At 46.6% G+C, this 21,837-nt stretch overlaps 2 protein-coding genes across 2 annotated transcripts in view; one reads left to right on the top strand and one right to left on the bottom strand.

Annotated features, from left to right (window-relative positions):
* The window catches only part of LOC149336447 (uncharacterized), a 50,342-nt gene extending 48,718 nt beyond the window's left edge, over positions 1–1,624 (top strand). The window contains exon 24 of the mRNA XM_089552907.1: positions 481–1,624. Coding sequence (XP_089409033.1) covers positions 481–629 — 149 coding nt within the window. The 3' untranslated portion in view covers positions 630–1,624. The remainder of the gene's footprint in view (positions 1–480) is intronic.
* LOC149336446 (kelch-like protein 30) lies at positions 134–20,223 on the bottom strand. The gene is made up of 4 exons (XM_089552906.1): positions 19,920–20,223; positions 10,702–11,636; positions 8,447–8,677; positions 134–5,938 (listed from the first exon to the last, which is right to left on the bottom strand). Exons 2-4 carry the CDS (start codon positions 11,591–11,593, stop codon positions 5,478–5,480), a joined length of 1,584 nt encoding a protein of 527 aa, XP_089409032.1. The 5' UTR covers positions 11,594–11,636; positions 19,920–20,223; the 3' UTR covers positions 134–5,477.
* Between the last annotated feature and the right edge of the window lie 1,614 nt (positions 20,224–21,837).

The following is a 21,837-nucleotide window of genomic DNA, read 5'->3' as shown; positions in this document are numbered from 1 at the left end:
TTCCTTGCAACGCTCTACAGCCATCTAAATGAAAGTTGTGAACTGTGGAGGCAGGCATACCATTAAAGTAGATGAATACTGGACTAGGCAGGAGCGTACCCCTATCTGGCCTCTCATGAATGGATCATCAGAGACCATCCGACCGTGCTAAAACTAACATAATATCAATAAATTGCAGATATAAGAATGTTTCTCAGAAAATTACACTAGTGTTAGGGCAAAAGGGGGCCGAGTGAGGGTCCGGATTATTGTAATATTGAAGTTTTATACCTTTTTCATACATGTTGTTTTGTACCTTTTTGTTATGTTTTATGCCTTTTGTCCTTCACTATAGGCTAAGGCACCATCACGCACCTGTTAAAGCTGGGATCAGCCAGTCAACAGTGGCAGATGGTGACAATGGAATAGAAATGAATGAAAAGTATTGTCCTCACCTTGCAACTATGAAGTCAAACTGACGTGCTGCTTTCCGTCTTTCAGGAGGCCTCGGCGGTTTGCTCTTTGGCATGCTGATCCTCGGTCTCCTGCTTGGTGTTGCGGGATTCACAGCATTCAACTACTTCCGGTCACGCCGTGGAGGCACGGACAACACCACCGTGCGCTTCATGCGCCACGAAGACAACAGCTAGGATGGATGTCCCTCCATTGCATTTTCATCACGTACTAGATATAAACGACACTCAGTGAGCAAACCGAGTTTTCCTTCGAACTATGTAACTTTCAACAAAGACCAGAAACTATCAACCTTGAACATGGGTCCCTGGCACGTACAACAAGAACTGACCAGGGAAAAAATTGGCTTTTCTTAGCCACACAACATCCTTTCTTCCAAGTTCTCGAGAGCAAAAGAGCAGGAAGTGCCTTTGCACAGCGATTTCTCTACTTTCACAGCATCTTAATCAAGTACTCAGAAATCCTCGCTGTAACAAGAACTGTATTGCATTCATTAGAATGCATCAGTACACAGCAAATTTTCACATACAATTAACAATACTTCTCATTTCGTTTGGCTAACATTTATTTCTGAGGCAAAGTTATTTGGTACGAAAGCTGTTCAAAGGGATACTTAACAAGAGACTTGCGAGAACACAGCAAAATGTGATCGCAGCTTTGCTCAAAGACGTCCAAAAATCTGTCACACAGTATTCGTCCAGGTGAAGAAAAATAGTTTCAAAACTGAATGTAAAGGCGCAAAACTTGCAACACACTCCCTAACCCTTTCTTTTGCATACTGCACAGTCTGAATTCACTGGACCGTTTTTACAGGATCATGAGAAAATGGAAAGGTTCCAGCCATAATCTTTCAGTACGGTGGTCTTACAAGTGTAATCACTACATAAGGCATTACAAGTGTAATCACTACATAAGGAGCCCAACAAGCTGGCTGATGCTGTGGAGGCAGTGAACCACAAGAAATATCACAGACTATGGTGGAAACACACTACAATGCTTAGTAGAGAAGAAAAACTCATTTGCCAAAGTCATGTACTGCTTTCTTCACGTGATGAATGCGATGCACCTTCCTTCCCTTACAAATCCTACTACTATTTATTGCAAAGTCATGCCGAAGGAGGGGTGTCCGTTTCTTACACATTTGAGAAATAAAAGCCATATGTCATAGCAATGCAAGTTGTTACTCATGCATGCTAAAACACGCTGAATTGTGAACTCTGTAACCTTCTCCTAACAGTGTTCTGGCCTATGACCTCTGCATGAAGTCATGTAAAAGAAAAATCTCTCAAAGACCTCTAGCGTTGGTTGAACGATCTCCACCAACATTGCAATCCAAATCCGCACACCTGCCCAGCTCAACGCACAATGACATGAACAAAACTTAGTGCTCTGTTTGCTACTGCTAGTGAGCTTTTAATAATTTCTGTGATATCAGTTTAGAACTTTAAAGCCTGTACCTAGCATCTGCGGCAAGAGTTCTGAAACTGGCAAAGCTGTAACCGAAGTAGGACTACGTGTCTCTCTTAGCAAGATGGATGCAATTGTTTGATCACGCTAGCTCGAGTTATAGAAATTTCCCTTTCTCACCTCTAATCCCAAAGTCGGCAAGTGACGCTGATCACTGAGCGCCCAGTACTGTCTATGCTTGGTTCTTGTACCAGCTCTCGGGCAAAAGTCGGCAAACTAAATTGTGCATGAAAAACCCTCGTTTCGACTTGAGTAGTAAAGGTGCACAAAAATGAGAGAAAGAAAGAGCAATGTTCAGAAATTTCTGGCTCATGATTGCTGGACACTACAACCAAGTAGAGCACTGATGTATTTAAATTTGTAGTTGAGTAAAGCTTGGCAATGATATTGCTACACACTTAATATTATTATAACAAAATAAGAACTGCATAAATTTATGGCAAAACAAGGACATCCATAAACACATTCATGAGCTGCGTTTCGCTTCAGAGCGAATAAAAAGGAGCACTTCATTCTGAACCAGCATTATCACACCTATGATAGTGCCCAGGAGGAGACAGCCAAACCTTACAGCTCGCAAAGGTAAAATCATGGCAGTGCCCACAGTCAGAACAAGCAGCAGGTAGTGATAAAATGGGACCATAACATCTTTAAATGAAAGACACATCCGGCACAAAGATAATTGTATCAGCCTAAATTTGTGCAAGGCACATCGCTTTCGTAGAATACTTAGTACTAAGCAACACACAACACCCTAGAATTGCGTGCTACTCTTTTAGCATTAGAGGGGCCGCTACATGCCTTAGCGAACTATCTACACATTTTCTGAAACAAATCCTGGACTGGTGCATCACAGACACCATAGATACACCAATGACCAGCATCCTTCTGCAAGAGGACAGAAGATGTGGTCCAGTCGGTACATATGACTGAGATGGTGAACAGCACCATAGACAGGGACTGATAAAAACCACACAGTGCTGACTCTCCTATTCATGCACTCACACACAAACAACACATACTGAATGTCTCCCGGCCTTCAATAGTGTAGCAAGAGCTTTCTGTTCCTCTTTTTCCAAACTGCAAACAACCTAAGGAAGAAAAGAGTACTGTATTTTCCGTTATATAAGTCACATCCCCCTACAGATGGCAGTTTTTGCGAATCACACAAAAGTCACCATCGCTGTTAAAAGATGCACCTGGAAACGTGCCGAGATCCCTTTGTTTGATAGTGAGATGAAAATACACACTTGTGGCAGCTGCCGCACACAGACAATCCTTGAACTCTGGCTGATATGCCTTCTTGCGATCTGCCGTTTTTGTTGGCTTCATCGACTGGAGTGCTGTAGCGGTTCTGTGCCAGTCCGACATAATTTTCTCGGTCATGTTGAACTGTCTCCATGCTGCATAGTTTCCACTCTTCAGCACATATTCAATGGCACATAGCTAAAATTTTGCGTATCGTAGCTCTTGTAACTCGGGGGTGGCAAGGACAACGCACAACGCACTGGAAGCCAAATGTAAGTGACACCGATGGAACTGATGTCAAAATCGGAACTCTCAGGGCATGACTGATTGGACGCAGTGGCTGCCACATTCAGTCCGGTCATGGCGAGACCATGCGATTCTACCCATTCCCCTCTTATACACATCGATTTTGTTTTCAAATATAGTTACTGGGCACAGCAAAAAAATGGCACATGGTGGCGCATCATTTTCATATAAATCACACCGTTCACCATCATCATCATCACCAGACTGGCTACGACCACTGCAGGGCAAAGGCCTCTCCCATGTCTCTCCAATTAACCCTGTCCGTTGCCATCTTCAGCCCCCATATCCCCACAAACTTTTTAATCTCATCCGCACATCTAATCTTCTGCCGCCCCCTGCTACGCTCGGCTTCTCGTGGAATCCACTCCGTTACCCTTAAGGACCAGCGGTTATCTTGCCTTCGCATTACATGCCCTGCCCAAGCCCACTTTTTCCTCTTGATTTCGAGTAGGATGTCATTAACCCGCGTTTGTTCTCTCACCCACTCCGCCCAAGGGAAATAACTAGAAGAATAAGGATGGGGCGGAGCTCATACGGGAGGTTCTCTCAGATCATGAATGGCAGTTTACCAATATCCCTCAAGAGAAAAGTATACAACAGCTGTACCTTACCAGTACTCACCTATGGGGCAGACGTGGAGGCTAACAAACAGGGTTCAGCTTAAGTCAAGGACAACGCAGCGAGCTATGGAAAGAAAATGAGAGTCACACCATTGTATAAGACAAATAAACGAAAATTCGAGAAAAAAAATGGGTAACGATTTAGCGTGGCTAGGCCAAATGCTAATTAGGTGCGCTAGCACTTTGGTTTTGGTTTCGGTTCAAGGCTCGGTTTTGAAGGTCAAACAGGCTTAGGATGAATGTCGGCGAAATCGGTAAAACTGGAAGGGGCACTTAATTTCTGCCTTACGAGTATGATGCAGCAGTGTTAATAGGTTAAAGCCCATATATGTGGAATTCATCATACTCTACATTCATAGATCGCTGGGAGCCCTCATACCACTGCTGCCACCAGTGGGGCTTGTGAGACCTAGGTTGCTCTTTGTGAGCAATCTTTCGCGACCAATTATCGATCAATCGACCAATCATTTTCGCCACCTGCGTGGGGGGCAGTTTGCACACAATCTGGTGGGTATGTTGTGACGACATCACAAGGACACGTGGCCTAGGTATCCCACCTGCCACTTAGTGGGGACCATCAAGGTTATTTCAAGGTCAATCAAGCTTCAAACAAAGACCGACGAAATCACTGAGTGCGGCCTTAGTGCTAACGCACTAAAAAATTGCGACTAATACACTGGGAAATATGGTATTCACTTGATAAAATGTTAATTATGAAGAAATAGTTGGTTTTATCATTTACCTTTCTTCGGTGGTTAGCACAGAATTGAAAGAGGACACTAAAGTTGTTCCTACACCAGTGATAGGCTAAAGACAGTACAGTCGAACTGCATTATAACAAAACGGTTTATCACAAAATAATAGATACAACGAAGCAATGACGATTCCCATCAGAAGCTCGGTCAACATGGGCTATAACGAAAGCTACGGCTATAACAAAGTAATTGTCAGGCCCGTTCAAGCTCGTTATAATGAGATTTAACTGCAAGTGTTTTCATGTGCGTGTGAATAGATGGTTAAAAGTCAGCAATGAGCAGTGTTTTACGGCATCATTGGTCCTTGTTTATTTTCCTGTTCTGAATCTCAGCCAAAGAAAAATGTACTTATATGTGCGCTATAAACATGTTCTGAAAAAAGAACGCAACATTGCGTTGTGTGACTGGCCCCACACAGAACATGTGCCGCACGTGCTCCATTGGCGGCAAGGTGTAAGCTGTGATGGGTGCACTCACTCCAGTAGCCTCCAACCTGCTAGCAACACTGAGAGGAAAGAGAATTGCTCAAAAATAAAGAAAAATGAAGAGTGAATTGTGGGACATTTAAAAAATAACTATGCACTGCTCAGCAGCATGTCAGAAAAGCAATACAGGCATTCCAATTGAGTCAGTCGTCCAGATCAAAATATGGCATTCCAAAGCAACATTCAATCGACACGTCACACAAGCCAATGTTCAGTCGCTGCTGCTCATCAGTGTCGAAATTGTACACAACACCTGTCCTCAAATCCTCCACGAAAAAGCCGATTCCGTCACCAAGGGCACAGCCACAGAGCAGGGACCGGAGTGAAATCTTTGGATTCGCATACTCCGAGAAGGTTCTCGGTTCATGGAACGTATACCAGTTGTCAGCACCCTTGCACACCACAACAGTCCTGTGGCTGCTGAATGGAATGGCGACGGTCTGTGACATGGAAACTGTGTCCGACACGGAGTAGATCGGGTGGTTGGTCTCGTGGCTGTTTGCTGGGCCTGTTGGGATGATGCACACTCGATTCTTCAGGTTCACAATGGCACTCGCATCGATTGCCTGGTCTCGCAACAGCTCTTCTCCCCGCTCCCACGTACCTACAGGACAGAATGGCAGTGCATTTCTTTTTTGCCAGATTCTCAAGCATGCATGCTCTTAAGGGCTAATACTAAGCAGCCCAATCTGCACGGAAGGTGAAAGCGGTTTTGCAAAAGGCAAATCTGGCTGCACTTGTAAATATGCATACCTGTGCACACGGATATACTTTGGCTCGCCTTTATCGAGACACCTGTGCATGCCTGTGAGTATACGACTTGAGTAAAACATGTCGGGGAGTAAACATTGTCAGACATGGTAAAGTTGCATGAAAAGCACACACACAAGAGAGGGCATGAGACAAGCACTCATCCTATGTCTGGTCTTGTATGTGCGTTTCTCGTGCAAATTTACCACGTGTGAAGTGTATATGCCTACAGTATATGTACATCCATAGTCACAATCATGTATGTAGGACTATGATATGCAACTCATAAGCATGTTTTTTTTTTTACGTTCTTGTTTGCAAGTGCTCACTTGTACATATGTTAAACAGTTTCTATCTCTCTGCATTATTGCCTACAACAGAGGCCTCAAGCTCACATTGTCACGGAGGTTGCAATTACACACTATTGTCTACATTTCCAATTATTCAGAAAAAGGAGAGGAGAAAATTAAGAAAAAGGGAAGGGGTGAGCACAGTCCTCATGCTGTCTATGGCCGCTTTGATATTTCAGTTATCTCGGATATTGCGAAAATCAAACGTTGACTCAAAGCTATGGACATGGACATCACTACCCCTCTATTGCAAATAAAATTTGTCTATTGGCTGACTTGCAAGTAAGACACGGTTAGCAACTGGCTGGTGTCACAGTAAAAGCAGCTATGATGAAATGCAGTACGGATGAAGAAAAGAAAGCAAGAACAAAAGCAAAAAACACCAGCATGGTGCTTCTTGTACAAAGGCTGATGGGCCAGGGAGCCTCACGAAAAAATTCAAGGGGGCGTTTTGTTGACCTAAAGCGCGGAGAGGCGAAAGTCTTAAGCGCGGTGTTGCTGCTAGTGTCACTGATGTGTGGTTACGATGTTAAGCTTCGCCCCTGAGTGTGGAACATGATAGCTTCTTGCAACGCTGCCAGGGAGTCCACAGAACGCCATCGCCCATTCGGCTCTACATCTTGCTCGATGGTAAATTAGTTTTTGAGGAAAGGAAATATATCTGTCTTGCATATCTCGGTGGACACCTGAACCTTGCCTTAAGGGAAGGGAGGAAGATGGGAGTGAATGAAGACATCATATTCACTAGACGCGCCTTTGTTCATTCCAAACCATCGAGCTGGCATGGCAGAGTGGCTAGCGTGCTCGTCTCGCACTCCGGAGACCCTGGTTTGATTCCCGAACTCGGCCAAATTCCATCTCGGTTTTATTTATTTATCTGGTCTGACTAGAAACCTTAATTAGGCTAATTGGCTAATTAAGCAATGAACTAAACTCAGTCCCACTTAGTTGGAGCATCCCTATACGATCCATTTAATTGGTTGCATGGTTACTAGCCAAAGTACAATTGGCCCCGTTTGAAATTCACGTACGGTGGCGTCAGGACCATTTCGACCAATTGAAAAGCGTGACATTTCTGTCGACAACTCCTGCTTACAACGATGAGGCATTAAAGGCTTCCACCTTAAAAGGTCCGCACTGCTGGCTGACAGTTGAGAGATCAAAAGGAAAAGTTTAATGTCAGTAAGACTGGAGCGGTTGGCCGGAGAAACATGTCTCCGGCCATAAAGGGGAGAGGGAGAGAAAAAGACAGTAAGAAGTGGGTGGAGAAGATCAGAAGTGGTGGTACCACAACACAATGACCTACATGTAATGTTCAAGACATAATGCACACGTCTATACTGCGTTTTATACATAGCAGTCAATGCTGCGAAGGCCGCGGAAGTGGTGCGCCCACAAAACCATATTACTTCACCACGTATCATTCTATCTTCTCAAATCCTTGGCGAGCATTTGGTCGAAAACAATGAGTGGTATAAAACAACGTGCTAGCACTAGGAATCACAGCTGAAGGTGTGAGGTGCTCAGAGTTCGCGCCCGTTGGCTATAATTTTTACTGAGTGTGAACTACTCTTTAGGTGCAGATGGAGCCAGAGCGATTCGTCCCACCAGCCGTGTATCATACCGTCTCATGTCATTCTTACTTCTCTAAGCCTCGGCGAGTCACAGGATGAAAATGCCACAAAAGGTAAAACGAAGTGCACAAGGTTGCCAGTGATAGTACTTGAGATCTGTTGCGACGAAATATGCCCGTGTTCACTTTTCGGGCGCCGACTTAGCCTGTGCAAACAGGTGTGCAAGCTTTGGCAGCGTTGCAGCGTTGACAGCGTTGGCAGCGTGCAAGCTTTGGCAGCGTTGAAACAGTGTACAAACACACACGCTAGCACTCTCATCACACAAAGCCTCTACATTCGACGGCCTGACAGCTCTAACAAAACAGCAAGGGGATTAGCTGCCCTCTCATTTTAATAATGCACCCGCCAGCAAACGAGCTGGTCAGCAGGTAATCTCACCGGTAGTCGTGTCATAGATGTCAACGCTGAACAGCCGCACCCGGTACCTGCCAAACCCGCCGCAGAGGTGAATTCGGTTGCCCACAACAGTTGCCTTGCAATGTCTTCTTGGCTCGGGCAGCATGGCAACCTGAGTCCACCTTGACAGCACATGACACCAGCGGAGGACATGTCGGTTCCAGTTGCCAGACCCGATTCCATATTCGCCACATAAGAAGTAGGCGTCCTTGCCTGCAGTAGACACAGAAAAGACACAAAAGTGAGGTGACGCTTCACTTGTATGCAAAACAAAACATCAGTTCCAGAGATACTGCAATGAACAATGCAGACCAATGACAACACGTAGACCAACAACCTGTGGCCCCCAAGAAATCGTATATATGGGCTAAAAAATGTTTCAAACAAACAAACAAACATACATATGGGCACTCGTGGACAGCAGGTGTGGCTGGGGGTATCGGCTGCACTGTCATGAGCTATAATGCATGGTTCACTTACCATGCCATTTCAGAACTGCCATTGCAGGTGGGTATGCCTTCTGCTAGGCTGTTTGAACAGCTGCATTTGCAAAAAAGTGTAGCGCATGCTGCAGCATGTTGTGCAGCACAAGTAGCTTTCCCCAATAAATAGAAAAAATCAGCTGAGTGAGCACCTAGACTTTGTGGGGGTAGCATGTTTGGTATCGCAACACACATTTATCACGATGTTTAAAAAAAAAAATAGCTTTGAAATGACGTCGTATACTTTTTATTCCCTCCACGAAAGTACACGCCAGCTGTTAAAGAATAGCCGTCCTCATAGGTTCAGTGTGAAATGAGAAAATCACTTTGGAAAGTATTGGTTAGTGCCCTGTCCTGCCTTCTTCGTCCTTTGTGTCATTTTTGTGTGCGCTTAAAAGAACTCTTGAGAATGGACCACCAAGCCCCGCAATGCATATTACTGGCATTGGTGACGCGTGCTCCTATGGGCCAAGCTTCCACCTCGTACCCTCATGTGAGGACAATTCAGCACGCACATACTGCAGGGCCTTCACGTAAATAGCTATCGGCACCAAAATGGCATTTCATACTGTGACATTCCCTTTTAAGATCTACTTGCCAGATGTTAATGAAGGGTGGACTTCATAGGTAACATGTGAAATGAGGAAATAATTTTCAAGAGTTCTGTTTACATGTATTTCTAGGTCTTCAATCCCAGCCAGTAACCCTGCATGGCAACAGAAATGCCATATCTTGCTTACGTCACAGACCAGTGTTAGTATATGCTTCAACATATGCCAACAGCTGTAGATAAGATTTTCCTGCCATAAGGTACATGCAGAAATTACACACAACAAACAAAAGTAAAAAAATATGAAGAAAAATTTTTGTGCTTCTTAATGAACAAAAAATTCACAAGACATTAACAAGTGTGCAATGCGAATACTTGAGCATTAGCTGCAGCGTTTGATACTTGAATGAACATACTTCAATACACGTTGCCTTTAGCACCATATCCCTTCCGCACCGTCTTATAGCCTTTTTAAACATGCACACACCGGCCCACTAGCATCATGGCACGCTGCAGTGTCTGGAACGCCCATCAGAACATAAACATGGTGTGCCGTTGCTGGTGTGCAACATCTTGCCGAGCTGCAAAGGTCTGTGCTTGGATGGCACCGACATCGTGAAACTGAGGAACGAGCTCAGAATAGCTAATGCTATAGAATCTAGAACAACAGTCTCACCTTCCTAGCAGATCCGAACACTTTAGAGCCAAAATTACAAAAACAGCTTGTACAGAAAACACAAAGAAACAGTTCTTTTTTTCTGTGCTAGAATAACATGGCATGCCATACTAACGTGAACCCAAGCAGACAAAGGAACCTCATACTAGGAAAGGAAAATTACAATCGTGTTGAGTGCCACCACTAGCCACCCTACCACCACTTCACAGAATCCGTTTACTGACTTGAGTGCCCAGCATAATGAATTAACCGGTTTTTGGCCATGCGCATTCCACTGCCTCCAGAAGGCTTTGCAGATGATACACTGTAGCGACTCGTATGGAGTGAAAGGAGGCAGGGAGAAAAAGGGACCGTACTGGAGGGGTTTACATTCATTTAGACCACCTGGCGCACAGCATACAGGCGTTTTTGCGTTTCGCCTCCGTGGAAATACGACTTTGGGTACAGCAGCCGTATGTGAAAGCCACAGGTCAATCGCCGAAACCGGTTACAACTGCACAACACACAATGGGAAACTCTGCGAACATACCCACGCTGCAGATGACGAATCCTCGAAGAAGGCATTCGGGCCGGTGCGTCGACGGCAGAGGCGAGTGAAAGGCAAAGCCGGCGTCGCTCCGGCCCGGTGCACAGTACACGGCCAGCCTCGCCACTTCGTCCGACACTAGCTCGGACACCACGACAGCCGGCCGAACGATAGCTGACCTCGGGGCTGCGGCCGCAGCTCGCTGCAGGGGCTCTCGCCACCTCTCCACAGTATCTGCACACAGCTCACTAAACAGGGACTCCAAAAACGAACTCCACTGTGCCGAGTCCTGCGCGTCCAACTGGCCGTGTCTTACGCACGAGGCGACCGTGACCACATCCTCGACGGCGCACGAAGCCGAGTTGACTTTTATCCAGTGCTTCGCCGCCTTAACAACGGTCGCTTCGCTCGAGACGTTGAGCGTGGCCTTCGACAACACGCTTTCGAGAAGCGCGCGCGGACAGCCCGCGAGCGAGGCATGTCGCGCGAACTCCTCGAACTCCCACAGGAGCGTGATCAGTGCGGCTCGGCACAGCTGTCGGACGCCGAACGCGTCGCCCTTTTGCCAAGTTTCGACCGCGTTCGCAAGGCACATGGTCCCGAGCAAGTGATCGACGCAGTCGCTCTGCAGCTGCTCGAACTGAAACAGGCAGCCCGCCCTCAACAAGCGGTCGACGTTGTCGCTCACCACCTTCACTGCGCGGCCCTCGGATACGTCGACGAGCGCCTGCAAAGTGTCCGGCTCGATGTCGCGCATCTCGACCTCCTCGCAAGACGATTCTTTCATGCCCGATGCGAACATGGCCTCGAAGTAAGGCGAGCATTGTGCGAGGGCTTGGCGGGACGCCGGGAATTTCTGACCGCATGTCACAATGAGCACGAGGTCGCAGGACATTGCCGATGCACAGCAGGTGAGCGCAGGGAACTTTCCAAAGAAACTGCGTAGGTTTAACAAATATGGAACCGGTATTAGACAGCTGACACCTTTCAATCAAAGCAAATGCACGAAGACCGCTCCGTCGTGACACGCGCCATGATAGGACTGGGGGGTCATACAGGTTCTGTTTCGGTTTCGGAACGCGCATGTTCGCTTGCGTTCGAGCAATAATAGTACAATTTTCAGAAATTTAAGTTCTTTAGGCGCTCAGAAGTGATATAATATTGCATAAGAGCCTATAAAATGGCTTTAAATGTTACGGGCGTGATAGTCGTGCAGTACCACCGCGGTACCACTATGCCGTACAGTATGGTACAGGCGTACAGTTACGACCCTCGCGACCAACGGTCCGCACAGTGGTCCGCACGGGTCAACGTTTTTAGATAAGGACAGTTTGAAAACTTGCTCGGGGGATGCGACCCCCGTTCCGTCGCCGCTTTAAAGGGGCTCTGAAACACTTTCGAGGTGAAAACATCAACTCGCTCAATCACTGCATTGTGTTCCCACGAACACCTGAGCCAAATAATACACTTCTACACGCAGCAGCTGTGAGCTCTCTAGGGAACCCATAGTCGCACGCGAAAGTTGGCGGGCCCTTTCCGGCGACTTTGTAAGCTTGCACCCTCCTCCATCGCACCGCTTATGCGTATACCTGTTCAGGGATGACTATTGGTTAGATTCTTTCAGACGTGCGCTACCATGGCTGCGGCCAATAAGCGGCATAGCTCTGGCGGGTCGGGAAGCTGCGTTCCCAGCGGAGTAGCCCCATATTATAGGTGGCTTTGGCAGCCCCGATCTTTCAGCATGCAAAAAGTGACGAGAGGAGAGGGAAAGGCGCGAAGACGCCTAAATTCAAATTTTGAACGCATAAAAAAATTGCACGCAGGAGGATATTCGTGAAGGGGCTTCTTTTAACGTCACAAGCGTACGTACCGCAACCTCCGCAACTTTAGTAGAACCACTTTAATCTCATAGAGACGCGAGCACCTCGCGCCATATCTAGGGTAGAGTGTATCTAGGGTTACATTACAGTACCACGTCCATTGCACCACGCCCATTGGCTGCGCTTGGTCACGTGGTTAGTGGCTCGCGCCTCGCATCGTCTGCAGTTGCTTCTAACAGCGGGGTATGAGAGGGCAGGATGCTCGGGGTTGAGCTTTTGGGTGTACATCTCGGCCGAAACTGAAAGCCTTTCTTTCCGTGGTTTCATGGTTTATGGTTTATGGGGTTTAACGTCCCAAAGCGACTAAGGCTATGAGAGACGCCGTAGTGGAGGGCTCCGGAAATTTCGACCACCTGGGGTTCTTTAACGTGCACTGACATCGCACAGTACACGGGCCTCTAGAATTTCTCCTCCAAAGAAATTCAACCGCCGCGGCCGGGATCGAACCCGCGTCTTTCGGGTCAGCAGCCGAGCACCATAACCACTGAGCCACCGCGGCGGGGCCTTTCCGTGGTTTCACACGGTAAAATCGAAGAAACACGACGTGCCGCTTGCCCCCTAGTAGTTTTGCTTGTAATATGCGGCTGTGCATAGTAGTTTGCAAGCCCGCCTCGTGGCTGAAGTCGCAGTAACCGCACTAAAAAGTTTCGCGAAGTGCAGGTACCCATATGTAGTGCTCACCTTGCAGCACCGACCACTGAGCCACATACACTTCCTCATTTTTGTACTGTCGGACTATCAGAATCAAGGAAGCATTGGAAATTTCGTATCGGCCAAAATGATCCAGATGCTTTCTGATTTAAAAGCAGCTAAACCGTACTCATAACTTTATTATCGTTTTTTTTCTGCTCAGCACCGTCAGCCACTGCCAATGTCAAGTTCCCTTTCTGTCAGTGTCAGCTTTGGAGCGCAATGAAGGACAATATATATGCGGGTTGTTTCGAATGTTGGCTGAGAACTCTAGCTGATAAAGAATGCTAAATGGTATCTGACCACCATAATGAGAAACGCTGTCAGCAATACTGTAGCTTCATATAAACACATCAAGAACAGAAAACAAGCATAGCAACAAATAGCAAACATTGATGAACACTTCTTACGCAAGAACACTGCATTTGTTAGAATTACAGTATACTTCGGTCGAATTAATTTCATATTTACAAAAGTACACTTTTAGTACATTGCCAACGTGCTAAAACCGTATGTATATTTTTTCACGTATTTGAAACTTGCTCGAAGGGGGGTATTTTCGACAAATTTTAGGAATATATAATTGAAATACCAAGCAAGAAATTTCAGGAACCTACTTTCTACACATTTTTAGTGCATTGATGAATACAAAATATGTTTAAAATACAATCCAAATATACTGCCGTTTATTCCAAATGTACTAATTTTCGCTAAGGGAGCGCACGTTACTATCGAGGCTGATGCGTTTTTTTTTTGTCGTTTATACAAATGGTGCAAGAAAAATTGCCTGCCATTGAACGAATCCATAAAGTGTGTATTGTTTCGTGCATTGGGACCATTGGCTAATAAGGTGCCTGAATCCATTATGCTTGTACCCGTACAATGCTTCGATAAAAAAAAAATACCGACGATTACGTTACTTCCTAATGCGAAATTCGAGCGCAGCAAATAAGCTGTTTCACCTTTTCGATAGATTGAGGCAAAGAAATCGAGCAACACATGTATGCGCTATCACAGAATTTTTTTTTATTTTTCACACGTATTCCTTTAACAAAGACTCCACTAACAGTTCTTGACAGTCATGAAGGAAGCTTTGTGGTCGGAGAAATAGACTGAGAAATAGAGACAGTTTCATCCGGTGTTCCCCATGGAAGTGTTTTGGGTCCTCTGCTTTTCCTTTTGTATGTCAGTGATATTGTTCAAGTTGTTAACCCACCAGTGCATATTCGATTGTTTGCTGACGATTGTATTCTATACCGAGAAGTTACAAATAAGGAGGATCAAAGTGACCTGGACAGTGCCTTGAACAACGTTTTTGAATGGTGCGACCGATGGGGCATGTTTCTGAATGCTGACAAAAGTGTATATATGCCGATAACCCGAAAAACCATACTTCATAGCTACACATATAAATTAGGCTCTCTCCCTCTTCAACAAGTATCCAACTACAAATACCTAGGAGTAACAATAAGTAGCAATCTATCGTGGAACTTGCACATAAAAAATATCTGCTCTGCGGCATTTAGGAAATTGTGCTGCTTAAGACATAAACTAAAAAATGCTCCTTCTAAAATTAAGCTACTTTGTTATTCTTCAATAATTAGACCTAAACTCAAATATGCATGCATAGTGTGGGACCCGTATACTAAATCTAACGTAAAAAATCTGGAGAGAATACAGAGAAGAGCTGTCAGGTTTATCTTTAATAAATATGCAAGGTCTGACTCCCCCACCACTTTAATGGAGATTAATAAAATTGAACTACTTGAACATCGGCGAAGAAAGCTTAGGTTAGAATTTATTTCTCTTTTATTACATAACAAACTTGGTTTGAATCCCTCATCATACTCAACGCCGGCACCAACCAGACAAACTCGTCAACACCATCCCAGTTCTCTAACCCCTATATTCGCTAGAACAGACACAAGTTTTCGTTTTTTCCACGCACAATAACAGATTGGAATGAGCTAGTTAAACCATTATCCCAAGTTTTAACCAATTATTTTTTCTATATTGTGTTGTTTTTTTTTTTTTGAAATGTTGCGTTTTTTGTGTCTCTTGATTGACTTTGTTCGCCCACCCTGCTTGGACTCAGTGTCCGCAGTATTTTGTAAATAAATAAATATATGTTCGACTTGGTACACCAATGCTTGATTCTCAAAGACGAGATCTATACAAGTGCCTCGCGAGGTTGTCACAGCCGTGGGACGCGTTACGAGCGAGAGGAACGGGATGTTCTCCCGCATAAGTGTTAGGAAATTGCTGTTTGTCTTTATGTCAACATTAAAGTCCCCCACTACTAACATCGGTGTGGATCGATGGACGGTTAATGCGAGTTGCAGGAAGTGCACGACGTCTTTCGTGAGTGCGGTAGGGGCGAAGTAGGCAGCTACCACCAGCAAGCCGTTGGGCAACTTTGCGGCGCACAGTTCGCCAACTCCATGTGACGTGCCAAACATTTCGACTGGTATTGCAGAGAGACCTGTGCGCAAGTAGATAGCGACTCCCGCCGCTCTGTCGTGGTCTCTGCGAGCACCACAGCAGTATAGGAAATCTATGATTTCGAGAGGCTCTTCGGGATCCATCCAGGTTTCAGCAAAGCAAAGTACAGAGGAATGGCGCAGAATGTGATCGTGGTGTACGTCCTTGGCATGTGCGGCAAGGGAGCGTACGTTAAGAATGTGGTTGTGAATGATAAATCAAGTGCTGCCAGCGAATGACGCGTCCATTGGCTGTCTGCGTGTGTTACTGATGTGTGGTTAACATGTTAAGCTTCGCCTGTAAGAGTGGAACGCGACAGCGTCTTGCAACGCTGCCAGGGAGTCCACAGAACGCCATCGCCAATTCGGCTGTACGCCTTGCTGGACGGTAAATTTATTTTTTGAGGAAAGGAAATGTATCTCTCTCGCATATCTGGGTGGACACCTGCACCTCGCCGTAAGGGAAAGGGGGAAGATGGGAGTGAACGAAGACGCCGTATTAGCTAGACGCGCCTTTGTTCATTCCAAACCATTCAGCTGGCATTACGGAGTGGCTAGCGTGCTCGTATCGCACTCCGGAGACCCTGGTTCGATTCCCCAACTCGACCAATTTCGTTCTCGGTTTTATTGATTTATGCGGTCTAACTAGAAAGGTTAATTAGGCTATTCATATTTATATTCTTGTATTTCTATCCATCGTGTTCTGTCATTAACCTGTCAATTGTTGGAACTGTCTAGGATGTTCGACACAACGTATATGAAACGAGCAACGTCGCTTCGGCGAGCGCGGCTTCGGCCGCTTCTTTTTGAGCAGCGTCCGCTCCGGCGGACGCAGTTGTTGCTGCGACGCGCGTCTTTTCTTTCCCTTTTCTCTTTCCTCTGATCTTTTAACTCTCCTCTATCTGCACGTGGCAGCGGTGGTGGCTTGGCTGGAGCCAGTAGCAGGCCCGTGCAATTTCCTCTTCATCCTTCTCTCAGTCACAACGACAACAACAACAACTGAGTGGGGAAGTGCGTGGTGGTGGAGGGAACGCGGCTTCATACTTATCTGTTTTTTTTTCAGCAGCGTCTCCTTGCGCGGACGCTGTTGTCGCTGCGGCGCGCGTCTTTCTTTTCTTTTCTTCTGACCTCTTCATTCTCCTCTATATTAATTAGGCTAATTGATTAATTAAGCAATTAACTAAACTCAGTCCAACTTAGTTGCAGCATCACTATACGATCCCTTTGATTGGTTGCATGGTTACTAGCCAAAGTACAATTGGCCCCATTTGAAATTCGCGCACTGTGACGTCACGAGCATTTCGACCAATTGAAAAGCGTACATTGGGGGCGGAGCTGGTTACGAGGCCGACGCCGACGACGACGCGAAACCCAGGAACGGACGCCAAAGAGCTGCGCTCTAAAAAAATCTCTGCCTCTCCCGTAACCGAGAGTAGAGTAAGCATGAAATGTTTACGGGCCTAATTTCATCTCGGTGGACACCCGAACCGCACCGTACAGGAAGGGAGGAACGCCACCACCCGTTCAGCGCGATGCCTTACCATTTGAAAAATCTCTGCCTCTCCCGTAACCGAGAGTAGAGTAAGCATGAAATGTTTACGGGCCTAATGTCATCTCGAAGGACACCCGAACCGCACCGTACAGGAAGGGAGGAACGCCACCACCCGTTCAGCGCGATGCCTTACCATTTGAACGCAAGGTTTTTTGAGGAAAGGAAATGGCGCAGTAATTCTCTGCCATCTCGGTGGACACCCGAACCGCACCGTAAAGGAAGGGAGGAACGCAACCACCCGTTCGGCGCGATGCCTTGCCCTTTAAACGCAGCGCTTCTCCCCCGGGCACCTGTGCGCCTGCGCGGCTTTGCTTCGATGCGCGAAGCCCCTAAGAGATCACGTATGACAACGAAGTGTATCGTGGCATTTATGTGCTTTTTGCGCGCGTTATTACAAATCGGAAATTATAATTCCGTGCATTATCAAACGCACAGCTCGACTGATATCTTGATAAACATTGAGAAGGCACTGGCAGCAGTTATTTTTTGTGACTCCTTTGGAGACCAACCGGCGCTTGCATGCCGGTCGCGTAGGAGGGCTTAGAGAGTCTCGTTAAATCTCGTTAAGTCTCGTACATGCCCAGATGTTCTCGTTTCAGAGCCCGGATGATGGCTCTCGGTCTCGGCGTGACGTCACCACACTGCCGACAACGGGAGCTAAAAGCATTTCATGCTTAAAATGTATGAAAACATTTGGTACGATATTTGCCGAACATATGTCTTGGAACCAGCACACTCATTCATTATTAATCGGTTAAGTTCAGCAAAACAGTGGACATAATGAATAGGCACCGGAAAACTATCGCAGCGACGATTAGGAAACTACTTTACGATGGCTTGTTCAGCTAAGGCGTTGCTGAACAGACGACCGCGTTCCGTGGACTCCCTGGAAGCGCTGCAAGATGGTGTCGCGTTTAAAGGCGAAGCTTAAGCGTCTTCCAAATCAATCAATAAATCAATCAATTAAATTATTTCAGCTTTCAACGCCGCCGCGGTGGCTAAGTGGCTATGGTGCTCGGCTGCTGACCCAAAAGACGCGGGTTCGATCCCGGCCGCGGCGGCTAGAATTTCTTTGGAGGAGAAATTCTTGAGGCCCGTGTACTGTGCGATGTCAGTGCACGTTAAAGAACCCCAGGTGGTCGAAATTTCCGGAGCCCTTCACTACGGCGTCTCTCATAGCCTTAGTCGCTTTGGGACGTTAAACCCCACAAAACCAAACCTATTTCAGCTTTCTTTACAAAAAACTTAGTACAACAAAATTTGTTTACTATGTGCTTTATTCTACTTTTACTGCTTCAGTATGCTTTACTATATGATAAGTACTGAGAGCGGCGTGTTTGATTTTTAACATATTCTTGTTCTATTATGTTTGGTATAGCCCATTGTTATTGTTGAATGCACTTTAGTTTTAGGCAAAGGAGGAGGTATTCACCAGATGGCGCGTGTGTCGTAGCGGCAGCGCGCCATGTTGGCGGTCGCTTTTCCCGCCAGCTCGCGCAGTGTCAAGTAAGCCGTCAGGTACCCGACCTATATTAAGGCGAAAGCTTTTAATGGCTCATACTGTCGGCCAAAATCCTGTCACATTATAGGTGCCAATCAAACTGATGACGTCATCGGTGGTCCCTACTGCGCATGCGCTTGGCGCCTGACAACTTCGAGCCACACATGATGGAATTCAGCGAAGATACATCACCAGAATGATTCAGCCAAATGCATCGGTAGAATAATAAGAATTGGCGACAGAAGCGTAGTCTTTCACGCGCAAACAGCGCGCAATCAGCAACAGAGGCAGTCTAATCGGCGCGTAAAGGCTGCCGCCTCGCGCACTTTAGATCGTCAAAGTGCCCCCCTAATTTTTTTTGGTGATCTGTAAAGTCCTTGCATGTTGTTATGCGTCAACGTCCACTTTTCTTTGTGGAACGTTTTGTGGGCATGAAGTTCGCAGCAGTGTCTGTTCAGTTAAGAGGACTGGGGTATCTGTTACAGCCAGCGTCGTCGCTTAGGCGGACGCGGTTGTTGCGACGCGCGTCTCTTCTTTATTTCCTGCCACATCTTTCAATTCTCCTCTTTCAGCACGTGGCAGCGATTGTGGCTCAGCCCGAGCCGGTGGGCAGGCCCGTGCAATTTCCCTTTCATCCTTCCTTCAGTCGCAACAACAACAGCACAGTGCTTCAGTTAGCCAGCCACCCTATGTCATGCCCTATGCCGCAACCATTGTCTGCTACTCATGCAGGACTCGTGCAGGACGCATCGTGGATACACAGCACATGATTAATTACCCAAATTCCAAAACTGGCGCCGCACAAACTCGTATTTCCAGCGGCTGTAGTCCGCGACGTTTCACAGACGGTGTTTCAGCAGAAAGGCAAGCGTCATAGCTCGACAGAACGGTCGAGCAAACCATACGCTCGCAGCACGAACGGCAGACCCTGGAAGAAAGTTTTGATGAACAACGCATCGCTGCGAATTCACAAGGCCTTGAATCTATAGACCTGTTCGCAGCAACACGACGTTCAGCTGTTCAGCGATTCCGCTAGATTCAGTAGTGACCACGTCACTTTGGGCAGGTAGAGATGACAGTTAAGACAGCTAAGGGAACAGACACGTCGAATTACTTACCTCTCCAAAAACGCCACTTCGGCCGCCGGCACCCTCAGCACAGCTCTTGGGCTCGTCACTTTGTTGTACGCTTTAACTTCTTGGCCTGTCAGCCAACTTGACCCGTGCACAATGCGGACCTCGATGTCGGTAAATACAACAGCAGTCCTGCGTGTATATGTCGTTCACCACGCCGGCGCCTCCGCATTCCTATATACGGGTCGACGTTTTCACAAAACGGAGCCTTTCCAGCTTGCCCGCTCTTATCTGTTTCGCGCAGTTCACGGCGCATCTACTCAGTCACACGGTTTTACAGGTCGGACGGAAATTATCTGCGACGAGACGCGAAATACGCTTACATTGCACAGATCACCAGCGAGTTAAATGCTGCGGCTGGCTGCAGCGCCCGCGCGCACGGCTGCCAACATGGCGAATGACACCACCACTTATATATCACCGCGGAATTCATCAAAAAAAAAAGTTTTCACAAACAACAAGAAAAATATTCTCGTATTTTCGCGCGTCGATGAATACCTGGTGGATAACAGCGCAAATAAAAGCCCTCATTCTTTCTTCAGATTTTCGGTTACATCCCTAATATCCGCCACCGTATAGATCCCTGAGTAAAAAGGAGTCGTACGACTGGAGAAGACTCCAAGCTCGAAATTTCTTCTCGCCCCTGTGGAGGAGTTGGACGGGTGCCAGAGGGACGGTGCAGAAACCGAAATTTGTAAATTTTGCGGCCACGTGGCTACACTAGATCACATAATTTGGAGATGCGTTCGTGCCCCAGGGCGCAACGCGATTAAAACTAGCGATGAATGGGACACCACGCTGAGAAGCTCCGACGAAAAAACTCAGCGCTTCGCCGTCCGCCTGGCGGCCGAGGCTGAAGACCTCTTCTCCTAGACGGGGTCGGATGCCCTCCGGCCGCGGTGCTACAGGCCTCCCTGGACGCTTGCGTGCGAACCCGGAGGTGGCTGCCGCGCCATATTCGGCGGAAATAAATGTTCTGCCTCCTCCTCCTCCTCCCTCATTCTTATTGGTTTATTGTACAATGGATTATAGCGCTGCATTTTTGAACGCGACAGACAGCAGTTCGAAACCCGTTGTTGAGAATTTTTATCACTACTTTGCGTAATAATTAACAGCATGCAATTCATTTCATCTTGCCTGGCTGTGTGCTACATTTTGGGCTTTTGGGTTTGATCCGTGTATGATATTCAGTAGTGTCGACATCACCCTTCAAAAAGCTACGAGACAGGTCGGCAGGCAACGCATGAAGTATAAGGTACTACACCATTAGAAGAACGGAATTACGCAGAATTAACAGCACCCAAATGATTTAGTGTTTTCCGTGGGTGTGTGTTACCATTTAGGTTGCATTTATGGAAGTTTTCGGGACAAAATCGCTGTTGACAGATCGGAATTACACCACTGTAACAAAATCGTGGCCTTGGTATCGGCATATTAGTGAGTGTTAGCCAAAGTTTTCGTGTTACTTTCTGAAAGGTTTGGTTTGGTTTATGGGGTTTAACGTCCCAAAGCGACTAAGGCTATGAGAGACGCCGTAGTGGAGGGCTCCGGAAATTTCGACCACCTGCGGTTCTTTAACGTGTACTGACATCGCAGAGTACACGGGCCTCTAGAATTTCTCCTCCAAATTCAACCGCCGCGGCCGGGATCGAACCCACGTCTTTCGCGTCAGCACTTTCTAAAAGCTTCCATGCTTGTTCATATTCTCAGAAATTAAGAGAGCTTGTAAAAATTGAGTAGTAACAAGCAGTTTCAGCAAGCAGCTGCGCTAAATTTCATTCTTTTTTTTTCTGAAAGTGTGCATCGAACCTAAGTGAACCATCAACTACGCACTCATGCTCTTCTACGCGACCGACGTAGAGGTGAGAAAGGCCAAGTGTTCTCTTCAGAAAAACAAAAAAAA

Source organism: Amblyomma mixtum, chromosome 7 (assembly GCF_055824585.1).
Source record: "Amblyomma mixtum isolate Tamu chromosome 7, ASM5582458v1, whole genome shotgun sequence".
Classification (NCBI taxonomy): domain Eukaryota; kingdom Metazoa; phylum Arthropoda; class Arachnida; order Ixodida; family Ixodidae; genus Amblyomma; species Amblyomma mixtum.
Note: the sequence above shows the minus strand (reverse complement) of the source record. Positions and strands in the feature narration are given on the sequence as shown.

Coding starts and splice junctions, on each gene's coding strand:
- LOC149336446 (XM_089552906.1), bottom strand. CDS start 11,593: ATGTCCTGCGACCTCGTGCTCATTGTGACATGCGGTCAGAAATTCCCG. Junction 8,678..10,701: donor ATTCGTCATCTGCAGCGTGG/GTATGTTCGCAG, acceptor TGTCTACTGCAG/GCAAGGACGCCTACTTCTTA. Junction 5,939..8,446: donor CATCTATGACACGACTACCG/GTGAGATTACCT, acceptor TCTGTCCTGTAG/GTACGTGGGAGCGGGGAGAA.